Source organism: Saccostrea echinata, unplaced genomic scaffold (assembly GCF_033153115.1).
Source record: "Saccostrea echinata isolate AGI-Se365-2 ecotype Australia unplaced genomic scaffold, CSIRO_AGI_Sech_v1 ptg000025l, whole genome shotgun sequence".
Lineage (NCBI taxonomy): Eukaryota > Metazoa > Mollusca > Bivalvia > Ostreida > Ostreidae > Saccostrea > Saccostrea echinata.
The window spans coordinates 907,772-923,927 of record NW_026889774.1 but is presented as its reverse complement, the minus strand read 5'-3'; the positions used below and the strand labels follow the sequence as shown (position 1 = coordinate 923,927).

At 32.9% G+C, this 16,156-nt stretch overlaps 1 protein-coding gene across 2 annotated transcripts; it reads right to left on the bottom strand.

Annotated features, from left to right (window-relative positions):
- Window positions 1–1,823: 1,823 nt before the first annotated feature.
- Window positions 1,824–15,903, bottom strand: LOC133191851 (major facilitator superfamily domain-containing protein 8-like). 2 transcript variants are annotated; one of them, XM_061327583.1, is made up of 10 exons: window positions 15,819–15,903; window positions 9,386–9,539; window positions 8,511–8,754; window positions 7,917–8,030; window positions 7,074–7,265; window positions 6,524–6,620; window positions 6,106–6,240; window positions 4,894–4,997; window positions 3,297–3,595; window positions 1,824–2,861 (listed from the first exon to the last, which is right to left on the bottom strand). In XM_061327583.1, the coding sequence occupies exons 1-10, from the start codon at window positions 15,893–15,895 to the stop codon at window positions 2,646–2,648; spliced, it is 1,632 nt and encodes a 543-aa protein (XP_061183567.1). In that variant the 5' UTR covers window positions 15,896–15,903; the 3' UTR covers window positions 1,824–2,645. The 2 variants fall into 2 exon arrangements, with proteins under 2 accessions (XP_061183567.1, XP_061183566.1); XM_061327582.1 differs by lacking the exon at window positions 15,819–15,903 and adding an exon at window positions 9,988–10,104.
- Window positions 15,904–16,156: the final 253 nt, after the last annotated feature.

Below are 16,156 nucleotides of genomic sequence, written 5' to 3'. Positions count from 1 at the left end.
TACATATAGTAGATTCAGGTTTGTTCAAATCATGGCATACCCCCCCCCCCCTTTAACTTTTTTCATAGGAATATATAGGAAAAAGTATTTAAAAATCTTTTAAAGCCATGATTAGTGGTCAAAAAATAAATATCGAAGCATCCTTAGTTAGTTTAGATTCAAGTTTGTTCAAATCATGCCCCTTCCCTGCCCTTACGGGAGCTGAATTTCTGCTTTTCTCTAGCTAAGTGCTTAGGTGAGTGATGTGGCCCATGGGCCTCTTGTTTCAGTGTACAACAAATCTTGTAACTGCGGTGATCAACTGAATAGTAATGTTAAAGAGATTACCATTACTTATCTATTAAAAATCATCCTCATCTGAAAATTTAAGATTGAACATAAATGTTAACCCTTGTTGTTAACCAGTTCCAAAACCTGCTCATTCCAATGTTTTGTTGAGGTATGGCATACCAGTTTGTGTTGTTATGATATTGAATTACATATGTTCTGTTATGTAGATGTAATTATGCATCGTCCAAATAAAAGTGATTGTTGATTGTACATCTATTGTTTGATTATTCTCTCTATTGTCAAATTTAAAAAGGATCAAATGAAGAAGAAATATTTAGCAGTCTACGGTTCCTTGGTTTTCTGATGATGTCAAATGAATGTCAAATACACAGTTTTTGAGATTGAGGCGGTAACAATATACTGTACAAGCAGAAATTTTAGCCAGGATTCAATTTTGGCATTTTTAGTGAGGGTGTTGAGATCATTAAAATTAAATGTCGCTAAGAATTTATTCTGTATTGAAGGTTACCGACATCTTTCTATGAACCATGAAATCGCTAAAATTACTTCTCCCTAAAATTAAATACTGATTTTTAAGGAAATCTTGCTAAATTTGCGTCTCTCTAAAAATTCCACTTATACGGTATGATGTAAATTAAAATTGCCATAAAGAATATGTACTTATCTCTAGTATAGGACATGTTGCTGTATAGGTATGCAATTGATAACGAACTCATGATAAGTACATGAAAAATTGAGTTTTATTCTTATTTTTCATTCAATGACATATCAGAATATCAAAGTTGAATGTACATGTAATGCATACATCAATAAAACTGATTTTCCAACCAACTATATTATCATGGACTGAGAATGTTTAAGGAAGTTTGCTTTAATTGGTCAATATGGATATTTTTCTGGTGAATATCGGACCATATTCACCACCAAAAGAGTCCATAATTGTACAATAAAAATTCTACTTTCAAAATATAATTTTTAACATTTTTTCTATTTTGTGATGTGTGCATAGGTACCTGCCTACTAACATGTGAACCTGGTTTTGTCATATCACTATTGCATATAAACACATGTATTTAGTGCAATACTGTAGATTCCTTATTATACGCGAGTACTTAATATCGCGAAATGGCCCAATGACATCAAATCGCGAGAACAATAATTCGCGAATGGGTGATTTGTCTTGAGCGGTGGTTCTCGCGTAATAACGCGATAATTTATTCCTCGCGTATATTTAGGAATCTATAGTAGTCAACTGCAAACCCCTAAATGAAGGAGTAAAAAGACAAGCCTCTATAGTAACGTCAAATACTACAGCTCTTATGTCGAACAACAAAGGTCCCTCCTTAATATTAACTTTATACAATCATGTACATATTTTTTTTAATTTAATTAAAACTTGATTTTAATTATATAAACATTCTTAAATGACTTCAAAATGTCAATAAAAAAGTAATCTCAGATATTTAAATAAAATACTTTAAAAATACATGGTAAATAGAATACTGTACCAGCCCTTAGGCTGATATGGGGCCATTTGGGAAATCCAAATTAACTTGGATTGATTTACATTACATATTTCATGTTATTTTTCACAAAAAAAAGGAAAATATTTGAGTATATCAGCAAAGACACAAATATGCACACATATGGGAAATTATTTAATTGGACATTACTGGCAAAGTATTCTGCAATATATGATACATATATTTATGATACAGGGATTGTGATGTGACACACATATGGTTAATGATATAACTAGGACATTATGGCAATGTATCCTGCAATATGATATATAGATTGAAATAAACAGGGATTGTGACATGACAAAGTCATGACATGTACGTGTATCTTAATTCCATTTCAAACAGTTTTCACATGTATAAATGCTAATTAATTTATAAACTAAGATATAACGATATTGTGGAGTTTGATATGCAGCTAATTTCTCCAAACAAAAATTATTTTGACATCACCAGTGATTTGGGGTATATCAGTGCATGTCTATGAGTATTAAAACAAAATTTAAAAACAATCGAAGTCATGTTGAATAATAAACAATTAAAATAGAGCACAGATACCCTCTTATTTCCTCATGAACAGGCTCTCCTTTAAAAAAAATGCTGGCACTAAAAGATATCCATGAATACATCATTGATGCATATTATCACAGTACTGCATCAGTGTTCATTATATAACCCTCTTAATTAAGGCATGTCAAGAAATATGAGTTGTTGCAACTCAGTATACTGTATACAATAAATATTTTAAAAGTAGAATATAATGAAAAATGAAGGAAATTGATATGTTTAATATCCTGAGCATTTACATGCCACTGCATAAAACTGTCGTCTGTATTATATATCTGAAGGGGGTTCCATTCCTTTCTCAAATCTGAAAGGCACCAGGCGCTTATACACAAATAAGATCCAGCCCAAAGTTAGAATGATCATACCACACATGGACAAAAATGTCACCCTTGGACCAAATGAATTATAAATTAAGCTGACAAATATTGGTCCCACGGTTCGAGCAAGGCTTCCTGAGGCTGTGAGGAAACCCATCATTGTACCCTGAAAGTAAAAATATATTTACTTGTGTATATATTATACTGTTTCAGTACACATTTTTGTCTTTGCAGGGCTGAAGGATGTCTTTGTTATATAAACATGTACTGTATATTTCCTAAATATATGTGAGGAATTTATTATCATGTAGTTTTGCAAGAAGCAACACTTGTGAAATAAACTTACTTGCTTTCATTTAATGTTGCTAAAATCAATGTAAAATATACAAGTCATTTTGTGATATTAAAAGTACTCGCACAAATCAAGGAATCTAAAGTATTTATTGTGAGCAAATTTGAAAAACATTCTGTCAGTAATTCAAATTTTCAAGGCATTGACATTTTAACAGTTTATTTTTACAATGTATACATTTCAAATCAGAATGTAACAAACTATGTTTCAATCAAACTTTATAATAAAACAAAAAGACATTACACAAACCTGAGGCTTTGGTCCCAGTATTTTGGAATACAAGGCATATGACATGACATTTCCTGTTGGATATCCTATGCAAATGAGCGCAGTGCCACAAAGAAATTGGGCCAATGTTACAATGGGGGTATAGGCGCACCACTGGTAGGCATCTGGACACCCAGTGGCCTCAGGATTCCCCCCTGAGCTGTTACCGACCACGGCTGGTGCTTTGATGGACTGGTTGTGGTATGGGGATATAGTCTGGGCAGATGGTAAAACAGTAAACCATGACTCGTTTATTGATGGTGTGCTGTTTGGGTAAATTTCTGTAATTACAGTGCATATGTCAAGTTATGTTCAAATCAGTTTCAACCAATTAATTACCGTATGTTATTCATTTCTGTACTCAAAAGTGTTTCACAGTAACTCACAAAAACTTAGATGAGACGGCACATTAAAGGGTGAAAGGAGATAAGTCAATAAAAAACTGCCTTATATAATTAATTCATCATGTATAAGAGATGCAATCCTAAGTTTATTTAATATTGATTGCATGGCTTTTACTCTATTTTGAAGATTTCAATGTAAAGGTCTGTACTTGGAGTATGACCTTGACCTTTGACTTACATCTTTACCGATGTGCCTCTGTGGGTGATGTATGAGCCAGATGTGCCAAACAGAAAATCAGCTCAAGACAAGGTTTTTCATAAGAGATCTGTTACGATCCTCTGTCATAGAAATGTGGTTCAAGGATACTGCATAAGCACTTTTGTATGAGCCAGATAAGGCCAAAGAGAAGAGAAAATACTTGGACACCCCTAACCCTTGGGTATTCTTTTGGTAAAGTATGAGTCAGATAGAACCAAAGAGATGCTCTAGACAACAATTTCTGCAGAGATATTTTGAACATTGACCTTTGATCTATAATTAATTTATTGGTTTGAGGTCACTGCACATCCTTTACCCCCTGCACTCTATGGCCTTGTTTTGGCTAAGAGAGAAACATGCTCATGACAAGATTTCTTAAAGAGCTCTTCTATGACCTTGATCTACGGTCAAGGAAACTGATTCATGGTCACCGTACACCCTCTACCCACAGGTGCTTCATGGATAAAGCATGAACCAGACTCCTGACTGCAGACCTTCAACCCAAAGGTACTCAATGGGTGAAATATATGCCAAATAGGGCAAAGAGGAGAAAATATGATTGAGACAAGGATTTCTGAGAGTAATCTGCTTTGATCTTGGACCTTTGATTTAGAATTGGTTCAATAACAATGCAATCTCCTTACCTATGTATACAGGCAGTCTGTAAGTGAAGTTTGAGCAAGATTAGGCCAAGGGAGAAGAAATATGCTCCAGACAAGATTTAAATATTTTTTTACCATGACCCTTCATCTCCTTAAAATTAGTTTAAGGTCACTGCACACCCTCTAACCAAGGGCACTCTATGGGTGAAGATTGAGCCAGATTGGGCTGGATGATTGATGTAGGACAGACAGACAGATGGACAGCTGTCTGGACTGATGGATGGACAGACTAAACACTACAGGGCACCCTCAGAGCAGGGCTCTAATTATACAAATAATCAATGGAGGAAACAAAAGTTTGAAAATAAACTTACTGGCCATTTGGGAGGGAGGGTAGTTGTGTCCCCATGGAAGATACACCACGAAGCCCAAAAGACAACAAACAAGTCCTCCAATCAACAAAAATCGCTCATTAATTCTGAAGTAAAAATTGATTATCAAAATCATCTCAGTTTGACATATAATACTCAACAAAAGGTTTTATACATAAATGCTAGGAACCCTCTATAGTCTGTCATCCTCAAAACGTCAGCAGTCCTAGCTGAATCAACTCACTGCTGTTGGACCCCTGAAAAAATTTCATTCAATATTTTACGGGCTTGCTTCTCTCATTGAGAAGCACCAATCAGATTGGGGCTTTCATAAGTTTCTTAAGTTTTACAGGTTGTTTGTCACTGAAAAGTTCAATGGACTGGTCAAGAGATAAGAAAAACAATTTGTAAAGATTTTAGGAGATTGTAAAGATTTTAGGAGATTTTAAAGTCTTGTAATATCCTAGAAAGACATCACTGCAGTCAGCCTGTAGATGAAACTGTCAGGGATCCAATGGCAACAAGTTGACTCAGGCCCCCTGATGTTGTGACTCAGTGGATGATACTCTGCATACTGTAGAGTACTACTTCCATCTATACTGTATTTTTTGTATTTTTATGCAATCAAAGTTATATGCCCTTTGTTCTAAAATTTAAAAAAAATTGTATCATTCCATTTGATATCACTCCAAGGATTCTTGACATTTTTTCTGACCTACATCAATTTATTGAACATATATTTTTCCTATCTAAGTTACAAAAGTGACCAGTTTAAATATTGTATGTGTACTCAAAAAAGCAGGCTTCATATTTTAGCGGCTTTTGTGTGCAGCACAATTTGCTAATGAAGACTGCTAATAAATCATTTATAAATACAATATAAGGCACGGACATGTAGCGCAAATTCATGAATACCCCAACAACTCCATACCCAGTGGTTGCGCTAAATTTTGAATACGCCAATTCATGTACACATACAGTATACATTGTCTTTGAATATTTTTCCTGGGGGTAATTGACAGATACCCTATTTTGAAAATAAAATTTTAGATAAGCTCAGTTTTTAATTACATCTTTATACGATATAATTTTCTCAATGTCAAAAAAACTTTTTTCAATATAGTATAAAAAATCCTACTCCTCCAAAATAATTCTACCATAATGTCTGATTCAAGTTTATAGATGAAATTAAAATAACTTATTTTGAATTCTTACTTTTTAGAGAGAAATTTGATGACAATGAACACTAAAATAGCTACCACTCCCCCTACTGCTAATATTATTCCATTGTACAGTGTGGCGTGTGCTCGAGTCCAAGCATACATATTCATGGTCAATGGTGTTCCTATTCTGGAAAAAATAAAAATGAGACAATGGTTTACTTAATTTCAGAATTTGGATCTGTGAAATGTGATTAAACTGAAAAGAAATTTACAATGAACTTTCATGAAAATTTTATCAAAATTAAAAGTAGAATTTAAAAGCATTGAGTAATATTACAAAGGAAAACTTTAACAAGAATCAGATATTTTAATGTTGATCTAGTATGTATAATGGAATGCATGAATTGCTAAATAATTATTTCAGAGACTCAATCTTTGTGGAAGAATGATTTTTTTTTTCAATTTCTTACGTCTCAAAGACAGCAAAGATAAACAGCACCACAAAAAAGATGATGTTAGAGGCCACAACAGCAAAGATATCCGGAGTATATTCAGGAATTTCTCTGCCTACAATCATTAATTAAAAATTTTATAATATATTATTTTTTTTTAAAAGTCAAATAACAAAGATCATCATTTATACATGTGTATAACTTACTAGAGTGTTGCTTATATTTTTAAAAATTATTAATACCTCTTTATCTGATGAAGTTGTAATGTTGCAGATCTAAACATTCTATGTGCTTTTTATAATACAGTCAAACATTGTTATCTCTAACTCAAAGAGACAAAGAATTTAAAGAAAAACTTTGAGATATACAAGGATTCAATGTATCAAAGTTAAGTTACATAAAGTAAAAGTTGGTCGGACTTCTCACTCACTTCACAAAAATCGATAGTACGAGATATTGGTGTTCAAGATAATGATATTCAACTGTATTTCCTTTTTAAATCAATTAATATCTCAAACACATTTACACATGAAGTTTGAAGGACTGGTTTAACTTAAAACCCACAAACCTGTGTCTTGAATGCTGAAGTTATATTCTTCATCTACAACCCGGTGTTCCCTGAATACCACAAACAATAGGATGAGATTAAGGAGACCAACTAAGGCACTAAGGAATGCTGGAGCTGTGTACAGATTTATCCGTATCCCGGACTTATGGACTGGTCCGGGGTATCCAATGGGGACCATAGCTGTCTGGATTGCTGCAAAAAAAATCTTAAAGGTAAAGAATATCGCAGAGGCTTATAGCCTTCTCCATTAATATTTATTTTCTCATTTTCTTAAAAAAGTTTATAATTAACCAAAACTTATTTAACAAGCTTTGCTCTATATGACTTAAGCTTTGAATGGATTTATTAAGTTGGTACAAAGTATAACTGGTACATGTAATACATATTTCTGGTAACTTTTGTTGTAGTTTTTTGTCAATATACTGTATACCAAGTTTCATTCAAAGCTACTTATTAAATAAATTAGCATTATAAAGTTTGTGACAAATACCATGAACTTTCTTGCAACAGATACTTCATTTCAATAAAAAAAACTTGATCCCAAAGTCAAATCTTCATAATTCAGAATTACTTACAGACTCATGCACATGATGCAACCTCAAAAAAATTTATGACAGGAAAAAGTTAATTTACAGTATCCTTACAAGTAATTATATTACATACATTTTTTAAGGGTGTGTAACCTTTGAACTTAAATAATTACAGTCAAGCTGTGTTTTTACTGCATGCACCTGCATTTTCCATGATAAAAAGACACTACATTGAAAGAAAAGTTCCTGACAGAACTTTAACATGTGCCATATTAAGTCAGGTGGAAAAAGATAAATAATTTTTCCCTTATACCTGGTCCTACAATAAAGCCGATTGCTTGGAAAGCACTGAGATTCGCCATGGCTGCTGTTCTCTCTTTGATTGTGGTGGCTCCAGATAGGTAAGATCTGACCACCGCCACATTTCCTATACAACATAAAAAAAAACAACAAATTCAGAATTACAATTGTCTGCTTTCACTGACGTTCACAGTTGTGGCATATGCCAATTATCTACAACTTTGCAATCATTTGTTATTATAAAATTTAATTTAACAAATTAGCAGTCTATAAAATAATGTACATCGATGTATTATAATTTTCTTTTTCATTCATTACAATATGGTAGCTAGTATCTAAACAGTGTCAAATTTACTGATCTTATCAACATGCATGATCAAGGACATGTATACTGACAGTGAATAAATATCATGTTAATCTGTTGATAAACATACTACATGCAAGTGCACTAAATTAACCTTTCATATCCAAATATTAGTACATGCATGTACATGCAACTACACATTCAGTTTCATTCACTTATGTAAAATGGCAGGGACACAAACATTGACAAGATCTGTAACATACATGTATTTCAAAATTTAAAAAAAATTATAAAATGAAAAACCTGCACCAAATCCAATTAACGCTCTGGCAGCAATCAGAGCCACTAGTCTGTGTTCCTTTATGTCTTCCAGATAGGCATACAGAATGTTAGCAAGAATGTTAATGATGAGAGACACAACTAGAGGTTCTCGACTTCTACCCAAACAGTTAGCCATCTTGCCAAAGAAAGGAGAAGCAATGAGCTGACCAATACTGTAGGAAGCCACCACCCAGCCCAACAGATCTGTTGTTGCATCTGTGTCCAGCTAAAATTACAGGTTATCTTTTAAAGGCATGCCATTGCAAGCAGAGTGAAAAAAAGGGATGGCAATTTAAGCTAAAATCCTAAAATTGAGGTCATTGTGACCTACTTTTTTTTAGTTGCAACACACTTCCTTCTAGACATGCATGAACTAGTAAAGTTTGATTTTCAAAGTCTTAAAATGTGCTAGATTGATATGGTAAAAAGTTTAGAACATCAGACAATACAGAGTATTTGAGCTGGCATGACAATTGTTGCTTAAATACCTTTAAATCAGTGCCTTCATAAAGTGAACATATTATCTTTTAAACTAACTAATTAACATGCTCCAGTGCATCTTACAGTACATGTAGTTAGCGATTTATCAATACCTGTTTTATTGATGCAGAACAAACATGCTCTGGTTTAGCATTAGTTCATTTTTGCCAAGTGATAACATGTCATATAGTGAACAATTATTAGTGCATCATTGATGCATATAACCATTAGATCAGTATTTCATGCACACCTGTAGATTCTTTAATTTTCATGCATAGTTGTAGAACCTTATACATGTATCTCTGTCTCTATATATTCATTCAAATCTTAGGTACTTCCTATACCCCCTTTATCATAACTAGACTAAAGTTCCTTACCAGTTTCAGAAACGGCCATATTGAGGACATACAGATGGAGAAGGACACACTACTGAGGAACATCGTGAGGTACATGACACGGATGGACCGCCATCGACTCTGACGGACTTTTGGGTTCTCAACAAATGTATTGCTAGGCATGCCATTGGATGTGCTGAAAAAAAGCTTTGTCCCATTATTGACTCAGTACAATTTCAATGTAAAATATTTTAAAGAGCAAAATGAATCAGGCACCTAGCAAAAATACAAAAGTTTGCAAATTCTTCTATTTGAAAAAGTTTCTTAAAAACCAAACATACAAATTATAATTATCTGTCCAACATGGGATGATATCCTGTAAAATTCGGAAGAAGTGGATTTACCACTGACAGAGTCGATCAAAACTCTCATCTACGTATAGTCAATTTACTGTGGACACAATCCATAAAACTAATAATGGATTAACCTTATTTAGCAGAGTATGCTTCTATCTGGCTTAAACAAATATAAACAAAGAGGTGGAATAAGTGACCCTCTCTGTCTACCTCCTAGCTAATATTTATTGTCTGCTGCAATTTTTTTCTCTGTGTTATGCATCCAGAGATAATAAGCATAGTACCTACCCATTATATTTCCACATTTCAATCTCTGCTTCCACCCTTTCATTCTGAGTGAAATATTTAATAGACACAACCGAAATGTTTTTGTCCATGGTTTAGTAAAATGCTATAACCAGTTAGATTTTGGTTATATAATTTATGAGATCTGATTCCTGGACTTTATCCCTTGTTTTAGCACAAACTGGGAAGAGGGAATGTTGTCAAGGAATTACAGGTAAGTAGCGGTGCTGTTGGGCCGTAATGAAACATCAATAAGAAAGGTGCTGTAATTTCCATAAGGTCCTCCAATATTCAATCCATTAGAACTGGTAAAATCAGCTGTCCAAATTTATTGTAGATATATATATATAGAAATGATGGTTAATAATAATTAACATGAAATTCAACAATTATATTAAGTTTAACAAGTCAAATTGAGTCTTAACAGAGTGGGATATAGCCAGTAAAGCATCTGGCCTCTGAACTATAGAAAGTAATTATTAATTAATGAACATAGCTTTTTTGTAAGATCGACTGAAACTAACAATAATTGAATTGTAACACTAACCCAGAACTGTGTTAATAAATAATTATTTACCTCCACTGAATATTATCTCCCTTATTTCTTTTATGACACTCAAAAGATCTCCTCTGTTACAACATAGTAATGTTTCCAAAAATTAATATATTCACATCCAATGAAAAAAATTAAGATTCAAATCCTCATCCTTCAACCATAATTATAGTATTACATCCGTGTACCTGGCATACCCAGTTTGCACTTAAAACACTACATGCTGAAGTCCGTGAACATTCCATGAACTGTTTATTGATAAACTGAAATACGTTCATGCAGGACATCCATACCATTACATAATGTAGTTAGATAAGACTTATCAGCTGGTGACTTAATTGCTTTAGCTGGCACATTTTGGGACAAGTAAAGAATCGAAATATTGCTGGGTTGTTACTTCCTTAATCACTTTGCATTTGAAAATTAATTCACCTGATATTGATCTTTTATACTTGTGAACTGGCCATCTGATGATAATATTGTATATTCTATTTAAATTTACCAGAATGAATGTTTTGTAAAGAATTAGTGCTGTCTGTAAAATTCTTGGTAACTGTGACCATCAAGACTGCAGGATGTCGGTAAGTGCATGGACGATAATTAAATTCTGTCATAAGATTTTTCAATGGAGAAAGGCCAGTTACCTAACAAGGTAGGGACCAAAAAAGAGTTTTTGTTTTTAAAAATGTAATTATAAAAAGTTTAGTATTTATTTTATGATGATAAAATCCCTGGGGATTACAAGAAAATTCTTTAATGGATGAATTAGGAACTAGAAAACTGACCAGTAAGCAAGGGCCCCGCCAAGGGGTAGAAATATAATGGTGCAGCTTACAGAAAGAGAATTTTACAAAAAATAAAAAATATATGAAGACTATGCAACAACAACTGTATTTATAAAATTTCAAGATAATTCCTAAATAACCAACAACCTGTAAATAGTATCCTTGTATTTACATAAGGCAGCAAAATATATCATTCTATAATAACTCAATTATTTAAACAAGAATAAAGCATGTGTTTTATAAAATGCCAGCCTTCAGAGAATGCAAATATCACCCAGGCTTGACCTTAACTTCAAAACAAACATCAGTTGCAGACAAAGGTGTTAATTTATCTTAAAGTGACAGATAAAGGTAAGCCTCTAAAATTTTCTGCACCGAGCAAGATAATTAATCCCAGAGGATTACTTGTACTACTCTCTCATCCTTTTCTTCTAAGTTTACAATAAGAACATTTTCATTAATGATAGAATGAGGTTATTATCGGAATACCTGTTAAAATTAATAGTATTCTTGAATTTACATAAGGCAGCAAAAAATAAATAAATAAATAAATAAATAAAATGAAAAAGATATCTTTATGTATATTTTTAGAATTTAATAAAATCAACTCATTGTGTATTTTATCAAAATAAAGTATGAACATTATTTAAATCCACATTTTAGAGAATGTAAACATCATTCAGAAATGACCTTCAAAACAAACTTCATTTGCAGACAGAGGTTTTAATTAATCTCAATTTGATAGAAAAGATAATGCTTTGGATTTTTTCAAGAGGAAATTAGTTAATTAATCCCATTGGACTCATTCCAGCTTTTTAGTTTACAACAGGAACATTCTCAGCAGTTATCTCTCTTGCCAAGTGGTGGCGTCTCCATATGAGTAAAAAATTCTCGAGAGGGACGTTAAACAACATATAAACAAACAAACAAAAGCAGTTATCTCTCTTTGCCCATTCATTCTTATATAAAGTTAAGGAATCTACCCCTCCACTCCCGCTCCAAACTGGATGACAAAGAGAACCAAACTTAGCATCAAAATATGTCTATATAACCAACATACCAAATCTGAACTTAATTGCTCAACTATTAAAAAAAGTTATTAGATTCATGAGGACATGAACTACGACGCTTCACGCCGGCATATTTCATGAAGCGCGTTAGCGCTTCATGATAAATATGCCGGCGTGAAGCGTTGTAGTTCATGTACCTCATGAATTTTCAAAAATTAAAATCATTTCTTATATTTACATTATTTTTCTGATGAATTTCCACAAATTACGCCATTCAACTGTCATTTCTTAAGAAAAAACAGTTTGCACTATAGTTTTGACGTCAAGTACGGTATTATGACGTAACAATGGAGATACTCTTGCTCATCTCATGGTAGTTCATGAGAAAATGAACAATCTTCTTATTAGCAAAGAATCTTAAGGAAAAAGACTTGGAAATGTAAATATTTCCTAGTAACTTTATTCATAATAGACTATAAAAAAGTACTAAAAAATTCATAAGATTTTAAAATAGTATTAAGAAATAATCTAAAGAATTCAATAAATAGGCTTATGGGCTCTTAGGCTCACCCAAATTTAAAAAGGGCTATGAAAAATTCAGTCCCACCACGGACTTGAACTTGGGAATCATAGGAGTCGTTATTGGACATAAATTTTACAATGAGTGTTCATTACCAGTCACTGCATTCAGTTAAACTGTGTCCTCTAGACCTCAGGAGTAAAGAGGATCAACTTGTAATTAAAATGCAATGCATTTTTCAATCATATATACATGTATTAGCAACTTAGCCCCACCCTGAGGTTTAAGTCCAGGGGACAAAAAATTCAAAATTGGCTAAAAAAAAAATTAGCTCAATATCTGCAATCATTTAGAAAAAAAAAAGTGCAGAAAACCATGTGGGACAGACTGGCAGACAGACAGAGGGACAGATAGATGGAGAGACAAATTAACGTGTAGATCGAGAGACAGAAGATGGATGGATGAAGAGGAAATCTATAGTCCTCTCCAGTTTCACTGGTAGGTGACTGTCAAGCATTCTGAGAGTACTAAATAAGGAATACTAGTCCCAGTATTGGCAAGTGTAATCTAGCTGGTTTCTCTTAAAAATTAAAAAGGCCAATAATAACATTAAAAATCACTGAAGGGGTACAAAATGCAAGCTTGATCTATAATTCTTTATGGTTCACTCACATACCAAAAATTGGCTCAATATAACCTGCAAGCATTTAGATAAAATACTACAGAAACCCAAGTAAAAAAATCTGGTTCTCCCTTAAAAATTAAGAGACTGTAATTCTGTCAAATAACATTCAAGCATAATGGAATGCAAACTTGATCTGTAACTCCTCAAGTCCACTCATACACCAAGAATCAGTTCAATATCTGCAAGCATTTTAAAAAAGTGCAGAAAACTAAGTGGGACAGACTGATTGACAGATGAAGGGACAGACAAATAGACAGACAAAGAGGGAACCTAAAATCCCCTCCAGTTTCACTGGTAAGGGACTAAAAAACACAAGTATAACCAGATGGGGTAGAGTCAACTTATGCTTTTAAGCCTGCTACACATGTAAGCTTTGTAAATGTAAAAGTGATGAGTAACCATCATCATAACCCTTAGAATTCATTTTAAGGATATCCAATCTTCATCCAGGAAGGATAACTCTTAAAATTATTATTTAATTTAAAAAGTATCAAAATTAAGCTTCAAATTGAAACCTTTTCATGCAACAATTTTCATTTTATGCATCTCAGTATGATTTAAGATTTTTTTAAGTCTTAGAAATGGTATTGTAAAAATTTGACATTTATATTCCATGAAGTAGAAAAATAAATGCATTTTCATAGAAATCAAATTTCCTTTCAACTAGCCTTAGACACCAATGTTTATTAGCATGATATGAAATTTGAAGTGATCTATGATGTCTTACACTGATAGTAAAAGCATTTTACATTTTAATTTGTATTTTATAACAAATGAACTAAATAGAAGAACTAAAGTAACAAATAGGTATGAAAAAGTGCAATTTTCTCCAAATGCCTGGATACCTAATATAATTTTTAGTAAAATATATTTATTGATCAATTTTCGATCAAAAAATGCATAGCGGGTACTTTGATTTGAATTTCCTGAAAATATATTTGAGATTTAATAATTTTACCTATATACATGTAATATATGATTAACTTTAATGCTGATCATGAACTTTGAAGAAATGCCTTGGGCAAATACACATTATTTTGAGAATTCAGAGACATTTTTGTAGGCATTTTCAATTTACCCAACTCCTGATTTTCAGGACCTGAGGATTGGACTACCTTAAAAATAATTATCAATCCTTCACTTAATTTATAACATAAAAACATCTCTATTTAGAACATTCATAATGTATCCATCACCACAAAACAGTATTTAAATGCCAGCATTATTAATCCCCTACTGGTGAAACTATAGGTTTCCTCCTTGTCTGTCTATCCATCTGTGTGTCCTTTTGTCCTACTTGGTTTTCAACATTTTTTTCTAAAATACTTGCTGATATTGAGCATGTTGAGCTGATTTTTGGTATGTGAGTATAAGAGAATGATGGAATTTTGTAGTAGACAGCCAAGGGGTTGTGGAAATAGAAAGGACACAAACCTGTTGCTTGTGATGGTGATGGATAGCAGGGATGTACTGTTAAATCACTTATTTTCATGGGTGTCAAATTTTCATGGATTGATCAGGGAAAAAATCGGGTTTGTGTGGATTTGATTTCATGGATGAAGAATTGTTGAGTATAGTAATACATGAATAATTGTGAAAAATTACATTTTGTGGTATATTTGTCTTGATAATGATAAATCATATGATACCTATACATGTATCAATTAACACTTCTCATAGACAAACAGGTTTCCTGCACATAAATTATAATGACTCAATCTCCTTATCAACTTATAAGGGGTAGAGGGGGGTCCAACTCCAAGATGAATTTTGGGTTACATTGTATAAATTTAACAACTGAAAATCTTGAGGGAAATCTAAATCCAATATATAGATGTCAATTTAAATTGATCTATATTCAGGCATAATTTATGATCAAAATTTCAACAACCAAAAGAAAAAACTCATCTTCGGATTCTGGTGCATTAAATTGAGGTGGTAAGAGCTTTGTTCATGGTGTTAGAGCAACTGTCATATGGTCTAGGGACTTTTGCAGCAATTAAGATACTAGGCCTAGTATACTAACTGCATGTAGCTTTCTTATTTTTACTGGTGCATGATCGCGCGCGATGCTGTTTTTGGTTGAACAATTACTTTCATTTTCCACTGCTCTGGTCAGTTCAATAAGCATAGCACAAAACTCTATCAATATTCCAGACTGACTTCTACAAATGTAGTTTGATGTTGAACTATCAGTAAATCACTAAATGGGGACAAGTCCATGTGCTCGCTTATCGATATAAACCAGATTTTTCATTAAAAAGAAAATACTTTACATTACCCGTAATCGGTATAGCTGTCATCGTTTGGTGGATGTGATTTCAATAAACTCTTTTTCTCGTCAACTTTCCTTTTCATGTTGTTTGTTTCTTTATTCTGCACCCTGACATAATGTACGGACGGGGATCTAGACAGTCACATGATTAACCATGTGACATATTTTTGTAGCGATTAATTTTTCTCTCCGAGTTATCTTTCTTAGTACACAATATTTCACCCAAATACATTTATAAATCTTATTCAAAGCTAAGAGTTGCACGGCATATTTGGCTCCATTTTTGAGATTTGCTTGGACTTTAACTAAAGAGACATCACTTCTTTACTGAAGGAGACACCTAT